The sequence below is a fragment of the Phycodurus eques genome, chromosome 19 (genome assembly GCF_024500275.1).
Source record: "Phycodurus eques isolate BA_2022a chromosome 19, UOR_Pequ_1.1, whole genome shotgun sequence".
Classification (NCBI taxonomy): domain Eukaryota; kingdom Metazoa; phylum Chordata; class Actinopteri; order Syngnathiformes; family Syngnathidae; genus Phycodurus; species Phycodurus eques.
Window position 1 is genome coordinate 18445220 of NC_084543.1, and position 19430 is coordinate 18464649.

Here is a 19430-nt window from a genome sequence, read left to right on the forward strand (position 1 = left end):
CCTGAGAGGTTGGCTCATCTCACAACAAATGGGTGCAGGTACACCACAAACAGGACTAACTGCTGTGATCGAAAAGAATTGAACAACGTTTCATTATTTATTGCAGCAATAAGAGTTTCCGTATCTCACACATTGAGCTAAGCTGTCCGTACAGAAATCTAGTCTGTGTCTCATTAGGTAGCGGAGATTTCCACACACATGGCAGCTTCATGGTATTGACACAACTCGGCGACACTGCGTTGGGAACTGGAGTAGCCTCGTGTGGCAAATTGTGTTCTATTCATACAAGGTGGCGTCACGAAGAGACCCGTGACGTCGGTTGTGAATGGTGGGAGATACGAGGGCAGCTGACTCACTGGGGCAAATCTCAAGATTTTAAGGAGGCTTATACAAACTGTGAACAACACTTGTACAACAGAATGAAAAGGAGCTGTCAGAGGGGCCTTTTCTGGACAAAACCAACTTTTATACCAAGTCCTTGATCGCTCTACGGAGGTCTAAATGTGAGACCTTTAAGATGACTTTAAGGTATAAAAATAAAAAAATAAGTGAATCACTGTTCATGTTAAAAGGTAAATGCAAAACCGTTTGCCTGACCTCATGACAGCAGATGGAAATGTGCCCGGTCACGTCGGACAAAAGTATTGGGCTGTATCTGGAGTCTTGCTGCTGTTTAATCTAAGTCCAACAATATTGCCAAAAAAACAAGGAAAAAGCTAAACACAGATTGTTTTTTTTCTTTGATGTTACTGGACCGAGGAGATTTCATGGCCGCCTTTCTTGGCCATGTGACGGGCAACAGACTTAAACTGAAGTTTGGTACCGGAAAAGGTTTGGTTCGAATTTCAAATGATACGACTCCAGGGGCATTCAACTGAAGAGGGTCGACTGTATTTGACTACGTTTGCCTGGGAGGCCAGTCTCTTCTCATTCAAATCAGACACGGCTGACTTTCGGCTCTACATTCCGTTGTCCTTTATTACTGACGGGAACTTATTGTTGCTTTCGCCAGATTGTACTGAGCACCCACGACCAAAATGTGTCAAAGTTTTATTGCTATGCTACAGTTAATTCCATTTCTTGTTATTGTTATTCCTTCCTTCTTCATCACTAGCAGCATTCATTAAAAAAAAAAACAGAAACAATACAAATGTATCATTTTGATGCTAACTGAGCTGAAAGTCTTGCGTGACAAAAGTTGAAGTTTCACTGTATTTCCATCTATCTACCTAGTTTCTATATTTTGGGTCGTGGGTGAGTTTGAGCCTGTCCCGGTTGACTTTGGGCGAGAGGCGAGGTACACCGGCCTCGACGGATTAATCACAGCTATTTTAAAAAGTACATGACAGGAAATGGATGGATGACACTAGAGCAGAGAAGAAATATGTAACAATTACCCAAACTGAAAGACTGACAATGTATGCAACAGGAACAGTTTCCATTCGCCACTCAAATCAACTAAATGGGACTGCAGTACATTGACTAGTCACCCTGACACTGTGTGATTACTGGACTGCATTGCACTCGCTAGAAATTCCAAGCCAAAGACCATTGTCAAACTCAGAGACTCCTCCTCCTCCTTTCCCGAGAGATTACAGGCATTGAGCTGCTGATGTTGTTGCATGCTTGCAGACGGGCCTGGAAAACACTCCCACCCCCGCCCGCCCCCGCCCCCCCCCCCTGTTCTCAGGCGGGGTTTTTTTGTCTAGCCTATCACCTTTGCCCATTTCTATCAAAGGACATTCATCAGCGAAATATGGCTCGACCCTCTCTCGTTACGCCAACAGCACTGTGTCAGCTCCGCGAACCGGAAAGCAATGGCTTAGCCGCTGCTGGTTTGGGTGGTGCCGGTGGAGAGGTCGCATGCACTCCACTCCCTGTAATCTCCATAGTTTAGCTTTTCGTGAGCGATTCTTTATATCAGGGGTGGCCAAGAGGCAGTTCGTCAAGGTCAGTGAGTTGGTTTTTCAACAAATCTTCAAACGTTGTCCGCTTTCAAAAATCGACAGCACTTCTGATTTCCTTTTCTTTTTTTAAGCAAAAAAAAAGATAAAATAACGGACTGACAGATTGTAAACGTTACCTTGCCTTTAAAGGTCCCCTTCGATCAAAATCGCAATTTTCCCACTGTTTTATGCATAACAGGTCAAAATGAGTCTGACCTCGATGCGCTTTGTCGGTTGAATGAAATAGCCTTTGAACACCAAAACCCTTGCAAAACCTGGATTTGAATTCACCGTCGTCGTGACGTAGTTTTGTCAGTTAATGTTCAAGTACCTGCCCATTTTGTGGTTGGTACACGCCCACTCATCTCAGGAAAAATGGCTGAGTGACAACACGCTACATCTTGCCAAACTCAGAGGAGCTGAGGAATAAATGGCTTTCATTTATTTTGGGAGAAATTCCGAAGCATACCAGAACCAGATTTGTGCTGTGTTCGGGCCCATTTCTTAGTGGATGACTTTGTCAACATAAGCTTCCACACACGCTGGAAGTGCATTTCTGGGCTTTGAGCGAGTCGCCGAGCCATGCAAATAGAGTACGTAAAAATTGGACGTGTTGTGTTTTACAATTGAAGTGACTATGGCCCGGTTGTCACTGCAAGCCCCACCCCCACCAACAACTTGATAAACTGCGTTCTCCGAAGCCGACCCGCCGTCCGAGACGGCCACCGGGGGAACGCCTGGCGTATGTCAGCTAATTAGCAGCTTTCTGTCGAATCTGGATTCCAGACTTCAAAGACCCTCGTGATGTGCAGAACTGATAGCAACCAAATGTTTGCACCCTCTCAACTACTGGGGACATTGCCGCAACACAGACGACACCTGCTGGCGTTTGAGAGCTACTGCAATGCGTGGGCGTTCAGTCGAAGTTTCTTTAACTGAAGATAAATGTCTGTTTTGATATTTCACGAACTCTGCAGAAATATTCCAAATGTATGCCTTGATGTCTGGGTCATTGTTTCAGCTTTACCAGTCCAGCTGCAAGACTTGAGAACTGTTCGTCTTGATTTGAAGCCAAACAGTATGAAATGTGATTGAACAATAAGCAATTGATCTGCCAAGATTAAAGTTTGAACAATTATTCTATGTGCTTGATCTACGAGTAAGAGTACAAAGTTGGGAGTATTTTATATTAATATATGATTTTTAAACCATTTTTATGGCTAAATTGTTGACTAAAATTCAAGTCAATGCACGTGGTCTTCTCCAGTTTTCTCTCTCCCTAAGACACGCCGCTGGGGTATTTAACCTTTGACTCCCGCCTCATCTTGGCTTTTGGTTCGTCTCGCTCTTGGTTCCTCATGCTGAGGGAGGCTGGGGCAGATGTGCTAACCAGTCGGTCCACCGTGCCGCTGGCTGCACAAAATTAGTGCATAATCATTTTGGGGAAAATACTAGCTTCACACAAAAATCCCTACTTTGTACTCTCTCGCGCTGACTCATCGCCTTAAACGCTCACATTTTCATTTTCAGCCCAGCAACACACGATGTCCTATTTCCCTTTTAGTCCGCCTATTTTTCTTTCTTTCACCATGATTCCTGTTTCCTTTTTGTAGTTAGACCCCCCCCCCCCCCCCCCTGTGTGTTTCCCTTTAGATGCCTCGTAGAGTCCATTAAATATTCTATAGAATTACACTTCTTGTTGTGTTTTGTGAGTTTTGAGTTTAACACCGTCACTGCCATTGACGGCTTTAGAAATCAAATATCCATGTTAACTGGGAAGGCTGGCAGTGAGTGAGTTAATAGGGAAACCTCTGTGATGTCGAATTTGTATTTCCTAAATGTAGACCAACTGCAATAGCTTGAAAGGGCATCCTGGGAATTTTCAACCTCAAATTATCTTGCAAACCTGATGAAAAGACATCAAAGATTATTCAATGTTTTATTATTTTTTTTAAATGATGTTGTGGGGGCGGCACGGTGGCACGACCGGTTAGCACAACTGCCTCACAGTTCTGAGGACCGGGGTTCAAATCCCGGCCCCGCCTGCGTGGAGTTTGCATGCTCTCCCCGTGCCTGCGTGGGTTTTCTCCGGGTACTCCGGTTGCCTCCCACATCCCAAAAACATATATGGTAGGTTGATTGAAGACCCTAAATTGCCCGTAGGTACGAATGTGAGTGCGACTGCTTGTTTGTTTCTATGTGCAAGTGTAAGTGCTTTGCCTCAGTCTGTTCACAATCTCCATTATATACGGAGTGAATTAGCAGCCAGCACTAAACATGATCCACTCTGCACATGACTGAACATGACTTCTGCCTCATGAATGAACCCTTCTCATCCTTCCTCAGGTTCAGCTGTTTCGAAACCGCAGAAAGAAGCAAAACTGAGCTCTGTTCGTTCATGCCTCTGTCTGACAGGAAAATAGCGCTTAAGTGCTACTTTTATTGTGAAAGGAAGAAAAAGGGGAGGGTGTTTGTAAGAATAGTTGCCATGGCTACATTGGCATCATTTCTGACAAACAGCACAATTGAAGGCTTTTCTGTTGGGAGTTGCTGTGAAATTGCTCTAATTTGAGGACATTATATGCAAATCTTGGTTATTATAGCATGTTGCTGACATGTGACATTGCAATGGATGGATCTTATTCTTGCCCCCTTCTTCGAATGATTTAATTATTTATTTATACAAAGGCGCGGTGGACGACTGGTTAGCACATCTGCCTGGTAGGTTCACTGACAACTCAAAATTGCCCGTAGGTGTGAATGTGAGCGCGGACGGTTGTTTGTTTCTATGTGCCCTGCGATTGGCCGGCGACCGGTTCAGGGTGTACCCCGCCTCCCGCCCGATGATAGCTGGGTTAGGCTACAGCACGCCCTCGTGAGGATGAGCAGTACAGAAAATGGATGGATAGATATTTCTACAAATGCTGTCTGCGCTGGAATTCCATGTGTCTGTGAGGACCTCTGCTATATGTTGTTGGTTTTTCGACAGCAGCGCAACAACGACCGAGCATGGCGTAGTCTCGTTGCATTTCATGCCTGCCGTTACGAAGCTTCATGGGACTCACCCCTGATTCATGACACAGCAAACATCGAGCTAAACATGAAACCGAAGAGCTCAACGGTATTTAAATGAGAGGAGCATTGTTGATCCCATCGTGGGAAAACATACTGGATACCTGTCAAGTTTTGGATGTGAAAATAAGAGATCTTTTTTTCGATGCTTGATGTGAGCTGCGCCACCACCCCAACGAAGCCCAGTATCCCTTGGATTTTAAGACAAGATATCCAAAAACAACTTATCAACCACTTTGTAATGACAATTAGGTGATGCTAATCTGATAGGCCTACTACCTCTGATGACATTGAAATGCTGTAAACATTCCTACGTTATAATACAGCTTAAATGACAATGCCTTCATCATCATCTCTCTTTATTGTTTTTTCGACTTTGTTCCCGCTGTCGGCACTAACCTCGCGAGACCTGCCACGAGGTTAATGCAGTTGGCAGTTCTAGTGATAGTTTGGAGAGCCAGAGGAACCTTCTTTTTTTTTGTTGTCAGCATGAACAACGTATGCATGAGCGGTTTTTTGCAGCACAAATTACCCCTGAATACATGAACGTTATTTCCTACGCTGGCGTGCAAGAGAGCCCCCTGACCTCACCGTCGCACTTGGAAACAACTTCTATTTTCTGCATGTACACGTGCACACAACAAAGGCGACAATGTGCTGTGGCAAAGTGGCTCCATTTTTCTCGACTTTGAAATGATTTCCCCCACGCCAGCAGCGCCGAGAATAAATCACTTTCTGGAACTCTCTGTCTGTTAACATCATCACGGCCGAGCGTGTTGGTGCCATCACCGGTTTGAATTGAAGCAGAGAATAAAGCATGCGTGCATGAAGCTATAAATTCCAGTGAGCAGTGTAATCTTCGATTGCTATCACAACGGAGCTGCTAGGAATACTTACTTATTGACCACCACCCCCTCATAAAACTGCAACAGAGCCATAAAACGACTGCACGACACTTCTTCAGCAAATCTTATCATGTAGATGCATTGAAGAATTTCACTGAAAAATGTCTTCTTCTCCCCCCCCCCACACAGAACAAGCCTGTCCGCAACGAGTGAATGTTTCAACCAGGTTTGAAGCAAGTTACAAGGTAAATAGAACAAGTAAAAACAATGCCAATACTTGTTGCATGAAGACGAGCAATAGAAACAGAAAAGATTTGGCAACCTTACCCTTCAAAATGTGCACCGCTTATTTTGTCACTTCAAAACCTTTTCCACCAATAACGTTACCTAAAACTGAGCAACTTGATTTAAAAAAAAGAAATCTTTTTTGAGAGGTGTGCACAGCTTCAATCACATTCAAAGTCATGCCAAATGGGTGTCAGGGTACACCACCATTTAAAGCAACCCTGATTAACACCAAATAAAGTTCAGATGTTCCAGTAGGCTTTTCCTGATGTTTTTGTCGTCACATGAATCAGTTAGGAAAGCGCTCCCAAGAATTTCCAAGGCATTAAATGTCATGAAACACAAAGAAGACAGTCATCATCAAGTGGAGAAAATAAGGCACAGCAGTAACATCACCAAGAAATTGACATCCCTCCAAAACGGATGAAAAGACAAGAAGAAAAGTGGTCAGGGGGGTTGCCAAGAGGCGAACCGCAGCATTTCTGACAACGATCCCAACATCTCCTGGGTATGTCTCAGCTGTGGGGGTGGGGTGGCAAGATGGAAGCCTTACCTAGCAAAGAAAAACATCCAAGCCCTGCTACATTTTGCAAAAACACACTTGAACGCTCCCAAACACGTGGCAACATGTGTTATGGCTCTTTTTGGCCCAAATTCCCAAACGCTACAAAGCATCACCAAACGAACAACATACCGACAGCGAAGCATCGCATGGCAGTATTGTGCTCGGGGGCTGTTTAGTCAAGGTGGAGGGGAATTGGGAACAGTTCCCGTGGACATCTGTGGGGTGATTTGAAGAGAGCGGCCTGTGCACAGGAAATGCCTTTGCAATCTTTGATCAAGCTACGCCACGCGACACACACACACACGCATCTATGGGTGCACACGTATACTATGTGATGACACGTGATAGTAATGACATGTCAAAGCTTTTAGCTAACTGTGCTATGCTGGTAGAGTTAGCTTCGATTTTTCTTTTAGCTAGCTAGGTCCGGTTGTCCGACATTTGTTTGTGTGATTATCAAGTTTTGACAGGAAAATCTTTCAACATATTAACACTGCAAGTCGTTTGGTAATGACATGCAATCAAAATAGTATGTGACTTAAGGGTACAAATGAGGAAAAGAATATTCTTCCAGTTCTTAAAATGTCTGACTTCTCTCTCTGGCCGAGCATGTGCTCGAGTGCCAAGACAAAAATGAACGAAAGGAACTAAAGAATCAGATTTTGAAGAAACTTTATTGATCTGAAAATAGTCACTGTGGCGGTAACGGCAGCAACGCTAAGGGACAGACCGTTTTGTATATAGGATGAGAAATCATTCATTCTATTATATTTAAAAGGATTCGTGGTAAAAGTTACACCATTTTAGCATTTTTTAGGAGAAAGATAGAGCTTCATATAGCCAAACCCTGCGCTCGGGACAGGGTGAAAACTCTAAAATACCACCCTAAAACCGCTCAAAAAATATCAAAATATACTAACATTAACATGAAATCTGAAACATCTGAAACACTTATAATTAGGCACGCCCACTGCTGGTTATTGAAAAATGTATTTTTTCTTTCCATTTTACATCGAGGACACAAAAAGGCCCGTCATCAAATATCTGAACAGACATTTTACAGAAATGAGATGTGCAGATCTTTGTAAACGTCACATGAGTCCTCGAGCTGGAGATCGGTCGTCTATTTAGCACAGTAGTTGTGGTTATTTTGACTCTTTTATGAAAGCAACAGCATGAAAAAAAAAACAAGGTGCTCGTAGTTCAAACAAAATGTCAGCCCAGCTCTGTTTGGAAGCTGACATAATTTCAATTGCGTTAACGATGACCTCACTGCACATTTTTGTCAAGACAGAGCATGCACAGACACAGCGCAGCCTGCCAATGACATGTGTTTGGGTGCCAGGTGGTTGCCTGGGGGCCGCCGCCCCCTCCGCCCCCCCTGGACGCCACTGCCCTTTAGTGACATTTATTTGACCACTTATATATCCAATTTGCCATTTTTGTTCAAACTCAAACTGTTCTTGGCTTCCTTGAGCAATAATAATCTGAAAACACTATTGGCATTTACAGTAATCGTCCATTGAAAGTATTCTCAAAAACAAAACATAATGCCCTGCGAGTGAGCATTGGTTTTTAGCGGCCGGCAGTACGCAACAAAACAGTTATCCTACACTTTGCAAGGTGTTGTAATCATAATAATGAGAATAATATTATCATTAAACTCGACACAGGCGAGGGGCAAAACACAATGCCCCCCTCGCCTGTGTCGAGTTTGCTTGTGTAGAGCTGGCATGTTCTCCCCTGTGGCAGCGCGGGTTTTCTCCGGGTACTCCGGTTTCCTCCCACATCCCAAAATGGTAGGCTAATTGAAGACTCTAAATTGCCCATGTGAACGTGAGGGTGAATGGTTGTTTGTTTAGATGTGCCCTGACGGTGAGGTGGACGGAGGACGACTATCTGACAGAGTGGGAGGGTAGGGCAACGTGAAGGAGGTCAGCAAGATATTGTGGGACGAGGTTATTGATGGCCTTGAAGGTGCAGCTCAGCAGTATTTTATATTGAATGCGGTATTGGACAGGGAGCCAGTGGAGTTGTTGGAGTGGTGGAGTGATGTGTTGAGTGGATGTGGCCCTTTTTTTTTTTTTTTTTTTGTAGCAGCTGTAGTTATTGTTGTTACTGGTGGGGGACACCAAAGCGGAAAGAGTTTGCAATAATCCAGGTGAGAAGTGACAAGGCTGTGAACAAGGACAGCAGCAGCGTCGGGGGTGAGGGATGAGCGGAGGCGATTGATGTTTTGTAAGTGAAAGTATGCAGACCGGGTCATGCTGTTTATGTCTGTTTGGAAGGGGAGTTTGCTGTCCAGGATGACGCCCAGACTCTTAACCTGAGGGGAGGGGGCAACAGAGGAATTATCAAGTGTAATGGAGAGGCTGTCAATGTTGTTGAGCACGGACTTGGCACCCATGAGTAGGATTTCCGTTGGATCACTGTCGAGTTGCAGAAGGTTGGATGAAAACCAGTGTTTGAGTTCAGAGAAGCAGCCAGTAAAGGGAGGAAGGAGGACGAGAGCTGGGTGTCCTCCAACGTAACAGTGTAAGTGGAAATTGAATTTACATAAGCTATTGCCAAGAGGTAGGATGTAGGTGATAAAGAGGAGGTGCCCCAGGACAGAGCCCTGGGAAGACACCAGAAGGAACGGGGGAAGGATGGGATTTGAATGATTTTATTTGAACCAACTGGGTGCCGCCGAACAGGTAACAACTGAACAACAGGTGGGTTCTGTGTGTGATGCCAATATGGTGGAGTCTGATCAGGAGTTCGGTGTGAGTATCAAAAGCTGCAAATGAGATCAAGGAGGATGAGGGTGGTGAGCAGGCCAGAGTCAGCTGCCAGGGCGAGCTTGTCGGCGATCTTGAATGCTGTTCCGGTGCTACGGAGGGACCCAAAGACAGACTGGAATTGTTCATAGAGATTATTGGGAGGGAGTTTGGAGTGGAGCAGCCTTTTCAAATATTTTGGAGAGAAATGGAAGGTCGCAGTTGTTGTTTTTTGTTCAGTATTGGAGTTATGGCTGCAGTTTTGAATGCTGTGGGAACAATACCAGTAGAGAGATGAATGGAAGATGTTACTGATGAGGCAAGATTTGACCAGAACAGTCGCGGGAAGGAGTCAAGTTGGAAATTGGAGGGCACTGAGCGACCGATGATTTCTGAAAGGTCCATGGCAGAAGGCAAAGTAAAGCTTGTGAGTGGATGGGTAAGACAGGGGGAGGCAGTGATGATGGACTAAGGCAGGAGGGAGGAGGAAGTTGCTGGTGGATCCGTTTGATTTTTGCATCCAAAAATGACATCAGGGAATCACAGAAAACAGATGGGAGGGAACTGAATCCGGTGGGGGCGAAACATTGGCAAGCGGGGAGCAAAGTGCCTTGGAGTTGCCTTCGGTTTTATGGATTAGGGTTGTGTGTAGTAGGTAGATTTGGCCTGAGTTAAACAGTCTTTGTTGTGGTTAAGATGACGACTGTATGTCCTTATCTATCGTGACTGCAGTTTTCTTACGGAGAGGCGTTCGAGTTGACGACCTTTGGATTTTAATTGTTGCAGTGCAAGGGTGAACCAGAGGGTTTTTTGTTGTTGTTTTTTTGTTTTTTACTGGAGCAAGTGTGTTGATGAGATGATGGAGATTATTATTATTGTCGTGAGTAACCAGTTCCTCGGGGGTGGAGAGAGAGTCCGTGCTGGGGAGGCTGTTGATAAGAGCGAAGAGAATGTCGAGGCTAATGTTCTTGATATGAAATATATAAGTAAAAAGGGAGTTAACACAAAGACAAAGCTGGAGGTGGGATCATTAAAAACAATATATATATATATATATATATATATATATATATATATATATATTATGTGTGGTGTTTGTTATAATATAAAGTATCTGCTTGGTGTTTCGGGCGTAAATTTGAAAAACCCATGAACCCATTAAGTCCCAGTCAATAGGACGGGAAGGATTGAGGCCATATTTCTGATTCCACCAGTAACAGCACAGTCTCATAAATGCATCTGCGCTCTCGGTACTTGACAAACAACCAAGAGAAATGAATGCAGTGCGTGACAGCTTTTATTATTGAGCGTGCTCACATGGGTTTTGTGTCCACTCCATTGGCTCACCAAACCATGTAATAACACCAAAAGTCTTTCAAGGCTTGTCAACGAGCAAATACAAACATATTCACACAGCCTTATTATTGCATCTTTTATTATTTCCTTTTTTGATTTCGAGCAGCATGTCTGATTCCAACCCGCCAACAAAATGTGGGAGTTTGCATATGGTTTGCATACTCTGATGTGGAAGCTCCAAAGCCTGAAAGAGGGGGAAAGGATTTCACAGCGTTGTGAAGAGAGCAGAGAAAAAATGTCTATGTGGACTGACTGCACACAAAAATCTGCATGAGTCATGCTGAAACATTTCACTTCATTAGCCGTGTTTACCTCGAAGTCCCTGCCAGACGCTCTCGACAACGGAAGGAAACTTTCACCTTGCTCACAAGCCATTCTCTAGTGGGGAATAACAAATAAGTCATTGTTAGGCATGCTGTGGGGCTATTATTCGAGCTGCGTCTCGCCAGGACTAACACCCACGTACCGGGTACATAAAGTGGGAGAATAAGCAAAATGATTGCGGCCCTCCTGACGGTAGGCTATATATCCAGACAAATAAACATTCACATTCACCCCAATTGCTAAGTCCGTGTTCAATGAACTCAATGTGCATGTTTTTGGAACCCATGCAAGTGTGGTTAGAACATACAAAGTCTACGCAGGGAGGCCAGGCCAGAGCCAAGATTCAAACCCTGAATGATCACCGACGTGAGAGGCGGACGTGCTCTCCACTAGGACGCCGTGCTGCCCTGTCACAGAACCGCCCCGGCTCGTCTCTTGTCCACTCGCAGCCCAAACGAGGACAAGAGCTCTCGAAAATGGTTGGATGGCAACCCAGTTCTGCTTTTCACTGTTTCCGAATGAATGCTCCCAATGGCGGAAAAGAGGAAACGCGTGACGATGACCATAGGACAGGAAATGGACGAAATTGCGGCATAACAGTGACGTCGTGAGCAAAGTGTTGCATCCGTCTTGGCCCTGGCTGTTTGCTCGAATATGGCTGAAGTTGTGTCTGTATGAAAGGGCAATGGAATGTACAGTACGCCACAAACTAGCTCCCTCTGCATCTTTGTCACTGTGTCGGGAGCCTTCAGAGTTAGTAGTTTGTGCAGGTGTTATGTTAACTCTATTATTTGAGACGGAATCAACGGCTTCACTACTGGTGTGCTGCGTTTGATCTCAATTCAAGGCATAATTTACGAAATTGACAGAATTCGTAAGGCTCCATGTATCGATGGACTGGCTACGATGCCCATTTCTAACATACGTAGTGTCGTAAATAACAATTCTATTTTCTTTTCATTCATTTCTGATATTTTTTCCCCCTCTCACTCTCCTTCAGGATCCAGAAACTCACACTGTTTCAGGAAGTCGATGAAATCTATCCACAAGAACAAGTTTTAATATACAGTAGTTTACTTGTACATTTGTATGACAGCTACAAATGTTTAAATCATGATGCATGAAGTCGACTTCAGCAAGCTTCCTTCTCCATTTCATTTAAAGCTATGCCTACTGGGTGAATATGATTTATTTTTGAAAGTACTTATTCCATAGAGCTCACCTTTATTTTTTTAATTATTATTATTATTATTATTTCCTTTCCCATTTTTTGGTGACATAAACAAATTGGTGATCGACTGGTTAGCACATCTGCCTCACAGTCCTGAGGACCCGGGTTAAAATTCAATAATAATAATAACAATAAGCTGTTCAGAAAATGGAAGGATGGACGGACAATAATTGATTTGATTTCGAGGCACCTTTCATATCACCCACAACAAAAGCATCAGAAGACATCAATAAAACAACAGAAAAGAGAGAAAAACAGGTATAATCAACCATCCTATAAATTCTATCCCTCTTACAGGTACTCAGTCCCCTGAGCAATACACGATTAAAAAAAAAAAAAAAAAATACTGCTGAATCAATCATTTTCAATCAAATGAAGAAAGATTTGAATGCTAATTTTAGTATTACTGAAATTGCAATACCATGCTAGCAAATCAATGCGAATGTTCTACTTTTGGCTCAAGAGTACATGTAAGCTGTGTTAGCTGCTATGCTAACTGGTCAAAAATAAACAAAGAATAAATAAAGAAAGCATATATCTGATAATACGTGTAACAGGGTTGCAGTGGTTTGAGTGACCGGCTCCATTATGGCTGAAAACCAAAACGAAAAAAGTCAAATAGAAGAGAGGATTTAGCTTAGCACGGTCAGGGAAATTAGCTTGATGATGTAATTGCCGCTTTTTTTTTTCTCTTCCTCTAGATGACTAAGAAAATGCTATGCGCAACGCCGAGGGGACGGCTTCAGAGCATAATTGCTACGGTTCCATTTCAAATATATCTGTGATCAAACGAAAATCATGTAGCAATTTCATGGAAGCCTTCTTAACAAAATCCTCCCAAAAAGCTGATTCTGAACTTATTTTATCCGTGTTATTTGATGTGTAAGTTGGTCACCAAGAATGGCGAACAACAGGGAAAAAAAGAATCATTTGCGGGGATGTTCAAGAGCTATTTAGTATTTGCATTTCTATTTGAAAATCACTTTTGCTACAGCTACTGTTACGTTTTGTTTCAGGACTACAATTTACACAAGTGCATATTTCTGAATTTTGTGCATGGACTATTTGTAATTTCACATGTGGTGACAGAAAATGTCCCGGTCATTCCGCTATGACCGTTGTATTTTAGCTGACAAGTTGAAGCTTTGGGGTAACCTTTGACAACGAGGACACTATTTGATTTCTAAGACGATCGGTCACACGTCCTCTTCGAACTGTTTCGTCTCGCTCTCATGGCGCTACCCTTCCTCTGGCCTGCGAGATTCATGTGGCATTGTACTTATTGTGCAAACACAGGAGTGCGGGAGCCCATGTTAGGTAAGAACAGGCTGTGGCGTCAAACACCCACAGGCCTGACAGGGGAGAACTTAAGCCCCGCTGCACTGCTCAGCTGCTGTGAATAAGTAGCCAGCGCACAGGCACTACAATGCTGTCAGGAATCATTGTGCAACACATCTTAGAATGAAGATCTTGTTCATAATAAGCGCAGAATCCCATTTGTTTCATCCAACCTTGTGGGATTTGGAAAACAAAACAAAACAAAAAGGTTGTCAGTGTAAATGCGTGACGGCCGTCAGAACATCAAATGAAATTGTTGTATAGCGTGAAACACAAACTCGAGACAGGTGTGCGTGCGTGTGTGCGTGTGCGTGTGTGTGCCCCTAACCCACAATGAAAGGCTGTCATGGAAAGTTTGGCTTGCTTTCAAGTGTTTAGTCTGAGGTGAAACTTCCAAGGTCTGATGTAAGCGCCTGTATTTGAAAAAGGGCTTGGTCGTGACACATGGCAGTGATATTTAACTACCATTTAAACGTTGCTGAACTATATCGCATTTGTTTAGTTTGATCATGTTTCGGTCGATACGAATCTTTTATATTACCTCAATAAAGCAAAATACTTCACAGCCTACCGAAAGGCAAACCACATCCGTAAATAGAACCCCCTCGCTCGATTGAGCACAAAATCATCCAATCGGAAGTCGAGGTTTGGTGGTTCGCTGATGACGTATACGCTTGGCCAATGGAATCGCCGCGCTGAGTGTCGACCTTTGTGAGCCGCATCACCACCTCATCCTCCACGTCCGTGGCGGAGGGATACTATATAAACAACTCGCCATCACGCTTTAAAGGGCAGAGTTGTGCGAACTCCCAGGCAGTGGGGAGTTGTAATCCAGCTAGCAAACCCTCTCGTGGAAGCAAAGTGGCCTGGAAATCACACACGCGCAACGTCGACCTAATTCTTTTATAAACGCTGCACTTTGAACAGTCTATAAGAAGCCAAGCGGAAGCCTGCTATTGCAAGAGGTACCTACTGTAATTTTCCATGTAAGTACATTTCAAACCAACCACAACAACGTAACATTCACTCGATGAAGGAGCTGACCGCGGTTGTGAATGTTCTTATGTTTCCTCCCATTTTGAAGAAGTGACACCGCGCTATTAAATGTTAGTCACGGAGCATTTGTAGAATGATGCGAGCTAGGTAGCTAGCGCCGGATGAGCGTGACTTGAGCTCAGTTTGACGACGACGTCGTCGTCGTTGTTGTTCGTTTTCGTCCGTCTCTAACCTTTAATCTCTTGCGCTGTAAACACGACGAGTGAACAACGACCAGCTGCCCGCTCGAGCGTCACATTGTCACCGTCTGTAAAAGACGGAGCTGATGGCTGCACGCGTTCACACCCCTCGCGGCAAGTTGTCAAGCTAATGCTAGTCGTGTTGATTTATTTATTTTTTTCTCGACGGTGTCACGCACGTCTCGAAAGCACGCGTATTTCTAAAGATGTCTGCCCGAAGATGCGTTGTGGAGCCGGTGTTGATTATGTAACCGCAGCATTCAAGCGCGTGTCCTATTCTAGCTCGGTGAGTTCTCGAAATCCGGATCCACCCCGACGTTGTCGCTCGGCGTTTTGTCGGAACACGTCTTCAGCATCCGCGTGATTATTGCACACGGAGGTCGCAAACGGAGGCTGCCTTGAGTCTTGTCACACAAGGCCAGTGAGGAACATCCCGCTGACACCGTGAGTGACTCAATGGCTTATTTATAGCCGGGCTGATCTCGTCCAGCCGAGAGATGCGCCATTTGCAACGTACTGTTCTGTATTGTTGGTGTCAAAAATAATAATAATAATAATAATAATAATGATGGGTGGGATGTCCGACACCACTTTTTTTTTTTTTTTTTTTTTTTTCTTCTCTTTCTTCCCCAGGCTCATACCAGTATGAGTACAGACACCACTAGTACGTTTGATACATGCAATTTCAATTAACACTATGGCAGAAAATTGCGAACGAAGATATGACGATTTGCCGATGTGTCAAGCCCCTGCAGCGGAGCACCAACTACTGGTACGGAAGACTTGCTTGATGTCAGATTTGTATTTTTATTATTATTATTTTTTTTTTTTGGCTTTAAGTAGCAACGGCCTTCGTACCAGATACCCTGAAATGAGGCTGATGCCAGTAGATTGCATGGGTGAAACAACTTACCGATTCAGTGGCGCCCATCTGTCAAGGATGCCCGCTTCCGATCTGGGCTTACTTGGACAAATTCCCTAGGAGGCGATTGTCAAACTAGTTGCCCTGTGATTGATTGGTGATCAGTCTGTGGTAAATAGTTTCGGTACTGAGTGAAGCTATACCGGTGTCTGTGGCTAATTTTATGTAACTTTCCAGAGGATGCTATTGAGTGAGTTTTGGGGTGGGAAGGTCGTGTTTGGGACCCCTAAAATACATGCATTTTCATCAGGTTACATACTCTTACAAAACTTTTGAGTTTTCGGGCATGTCAAGGTTTTGGTTAGCACTTTGGAAGTACCGATACCGACCTTATTTCAAGGTATTGCGTACCCGTGAAGGTTGCCGATACCAGCCGCCGATACGTAAAGCGAAGAACAACAACAACAACAACAACAAAAATCTGACATTGAGTCCTCCTCGCCAGTAGTTGGCACTACACTGTGGCGGTTTGACACATTGGTGTATCACGTGCATCAAAGAGGAAAGAGGTCTTTGTTCACAATTGTCATTTTTAATACAAATTTTATGTATCAAAAGTGCTCTGTTTCGTTTTGTGCCATACGAAATAAAGTACGGAATGTTAATGGTATTTGGATGTCAGCAAACATTTTTAGCTCAGCAAATGGAAACTCAGTTGAAATAATGCGGATGTGAAATTTCTATCTTTCAGGATCCAGAACCTCTGCCCGGTTCAGGAAGGATATTCATTTGAGCCCCAAGAACCTGATCTTTCCGCTTTCCCATCACACAAGTCACTGCTGCCTTGAAGGTTTTTGTTTTTGGTTTTTTTTCAGTGCCGTGGGGGCAAAAAACAACTGAAACGGAAATTATCTTTGCCACTGAAGCAGCTATGCAGCTTGAAATTCAAGTAGCTCTCAACTTTATTATTTCCTATTTATACAATAAACTCCCCCGACGACGTGTGAATATCTTTGGCGAGGAACTGGAGAGCCTGCTGAGGAAAAAGTATGAAGGCCACTGGTATCCGGATAAGCCATACAAAGGTTCGGGGTTCCGCTGCATCCACATAGGGGAGAAGGTGGACCCCGTGGTGGAGCAGGCGGCAAAAGAGAGCGGGCTGGCCATCGAAGACGTCCGCAATAACCTCCCTCCGGACCTTAGCGTGTGGATTGACCCGTTTGAGGTCTCCTACCAGATCGGTGAGAAGGGAGCGGTCAAGGTGCTGTATGTGGACGATAACGGCGAGAACGGCTCTGAGCTGGACAAGGAGATCAAGAACAGCTTTAATCCCGAGGCGCAGGTCTTTATGCCAATCGCGGAGCCCGCGGGGCCTTCCTCGGAGTCCAGCTCGCCTTCCCCTCCTTTCGGGCAGTCGGCAGCCGTCAGCCCCTCATTCGTGCCGCGCTCGGCCCAGCCGCTGACCTTTACCACCGCCGCCTTCGCCGCCACCAAGTTCGGCTCCACCAAGATGAAGAGCGGCGGCCGCGGCAACAACTGCGCCAACGGTGGCAGTAGCACCAAGGCGGCGCGGTTGTCGCCCGTCGGCAACCTGGGTCTGAATGTCACCACCCTACTGAAGCAGAAAGCCATCTCCACCTCCATGCACTCGCTGTACGGGCTGGGCCTCAGTCAGCAGCAGCAGAAGGCGTCTGCTCTGTCCCCCAACGCCAAGGAATTTGTGTTCCCCAGTCTCCAGGGTCAGGCCAGCCCCGGGCCGGCGTTCCCCACCGAGGGCTCCCTGGGGCTCGGACCTCTGCCGTACAACAATGCCTTCGACGTGTTCGCAGCCTACGGGAGCCTCAATGACAAGTCCCTCGTGGATGGCCTCAACTTCAGTCTGAGCACCATGCAGTATTCTAACCAGCAATTCCAGCCTGTCATGGCGAACTAAACTCCGCACGCAGATGGTTATTTATGAATGACGGTGGCTCGGAAGCGAGAGGAAAAACGAAGCGCACACTTTGGAAACTGGACTGCTAGCGAGTCGTCCGGCAAGCGCATGTGCCCAAGGGTGTGTCTACCGGAAGCCCTTGAGTTGGTTTCTTACTCGGAAAGCGTGTTGTACAAACACATCCAAGCTCGGTTATTTCAATTCATCGTGTCGTCGTCGTCTTTTTTTTTTTTTTTTTTTTTTTTTGCCAACCAAGCACAACTTTCTTCTTTACCATGGTGAAGAAAATACTCCCAAAAATTAAGAAAAAAGGAAGGGGGGAAAAAATAAATCAAACAAGTTTTGGCCTCTTATACAGTATTTTACAGTTGGTAAGACGGGGCTGATTTTTATGAATTGGCACTACTACGTGGGGTTGGTCTTTTTCTAATTGTATAATTTAATTTAGTACTAAGTTTGTAAGATATCAGAGTATATATTGTTTCTATGACATGGTGTTGCATTTATATCTTTTTACTACTCCAGTGATCTGTGATGGCTGCAGCAGCTTTTCCTTATTTTTCTTTTTTAAAAGAAATCCATCGTAAAAAAGAAATACACCAGATATTCTAAAGATTGTGTACAGTGTATTCCTTTCGTGGTGGAAATCAAGTGTAGGAATATTTGCTATTTCTGAAAGATGAATTGTATTTTCTGTTAAGAGGTTGACGATTTTGCTATACTATGGACAACAAATGTAATTGTATGGATATTAATTTTGTACCTACATTGTGCAATACTTGATGAAAAAAATACGGTATAACAAAGTATTTTGAGTCAGTGTCTTACATGTCAAGAGGGACTGAAATAGTTTATATTGTTAAGTTTGTATTAAATGCTTAAAAAAGAAATCTATGCTTGTCTTTTATTTTTTTTAATTTCATATTTGCACCCTGGTCTTTTTAATAAAATAAACAGTTGCAAGATCTTGTTGCAAGTGAACTTCTTCCTCGTCTGCATCACCGCAAGTCTGTTGCGCTTGATTAGCCTTTAGCCCACTTATCAGTTTATCGCGCTAATAATAGCAGCGATGCGTCGTCACACGCGTGCCTCGAAAGGGGCGCCCGGCGATTAAAACGGCGCTGCTCGTCCGTCAGGCTAAGGTTCTTGTCACGGTAATTACAAGACGGACGGCTGTTTGTCCACTGCTGAAGGCTGCTTGAAGGAAACCCGCGTGCCGCGCAACAGATAAAAGATCATCTGCTTAAGGCCCGTCACCCTCCACCCATTCGTCCTCACTTCTACGCTAGTGTATCATGCCTGCTTAGCAACACACACAAGATAATGATTGCATGGGTTTGTTCAGTGTTGTAACCATAACAAAAAGGCTTACAATTTACTGTAGTTAAGACTCTTGCTGTACCGTAATGGAAGATGTCTTGTTGTTCTATAGCAAAACAAGTGCGTCATTTTTTTTGCAATTCTAGCTCAAAGCATAAAATTGAAGCAAATATTTGTTGATAACCCATTTTAGACACAAATCAATTCAAAGTGCTTTCCTTGAATACAAGTCTCAAATTTCAAAACTGCGCGATCAAGTTAAAAGTTCAAAGAAAAGAAAATCATTCAAAAGAGCAGGTGTGTATCCACCCGTTGCCGTTACAAAAGAAGTCCCGGCTTCCTGAGAGCCTGTAAGCTCA

The 19430-nt window shown here is 44.3% G+C and overlaps 1 protein-coding gene across 3 annotated transcripts; it reads left to right on the forward strand.

Annotated features, from left to right (window-relative positions):
- Positions 1–1803: 1803 nt before the first annotated feature.
- Positions 1804–18716, forward strand: tob1b (transducer of ERBB2, 1b). 3 transcript variants are annotated; one of them, XM_061706562.1, is made up of 3 exons: positions 1804–1950; positions 6053–6108; positions 16570–18716. In XM_061706562.1, exon 3 carries the CDS (start codon positions 16750–16752, stop codon positions 17749–17751), a length of 1002 nt encoding a protein of 333 aa, XP_061562546.1. In that variant the 5' UTR covers positions 1804–1950; positions 6053–6108; positions 16570–16749; the 3' UTR covers positions 17752–18716. The 3 variants fall into 3 exon arrangements, with proteins under 3 accessions (XP_061562546.1, XP_061562544.1, XP_061562545.1); XM_061706560.1 differs by lacking the exons at positions 1804–1950; positions 6053–6108 and adding an exon at positions 14486–14707; XM_061706561.1 differs by lacking the exons at positions 1804–1950; positions 6053–6108 and adding an exon at positions 15577–15728.
- The last annotated feature ends 714 nt before the right edge of the window (positions 18717–19430 follow it).

Bases quoted from the DNA above. Each gene is read 5' to 3' on its own strand.
- tob1b (XM_061706562.1), top strand. From the start codon at position 16,750: ATGCAGCTTGAAATTCAAGTAGCTCTCAACTTTATTATTTCCTATTTA.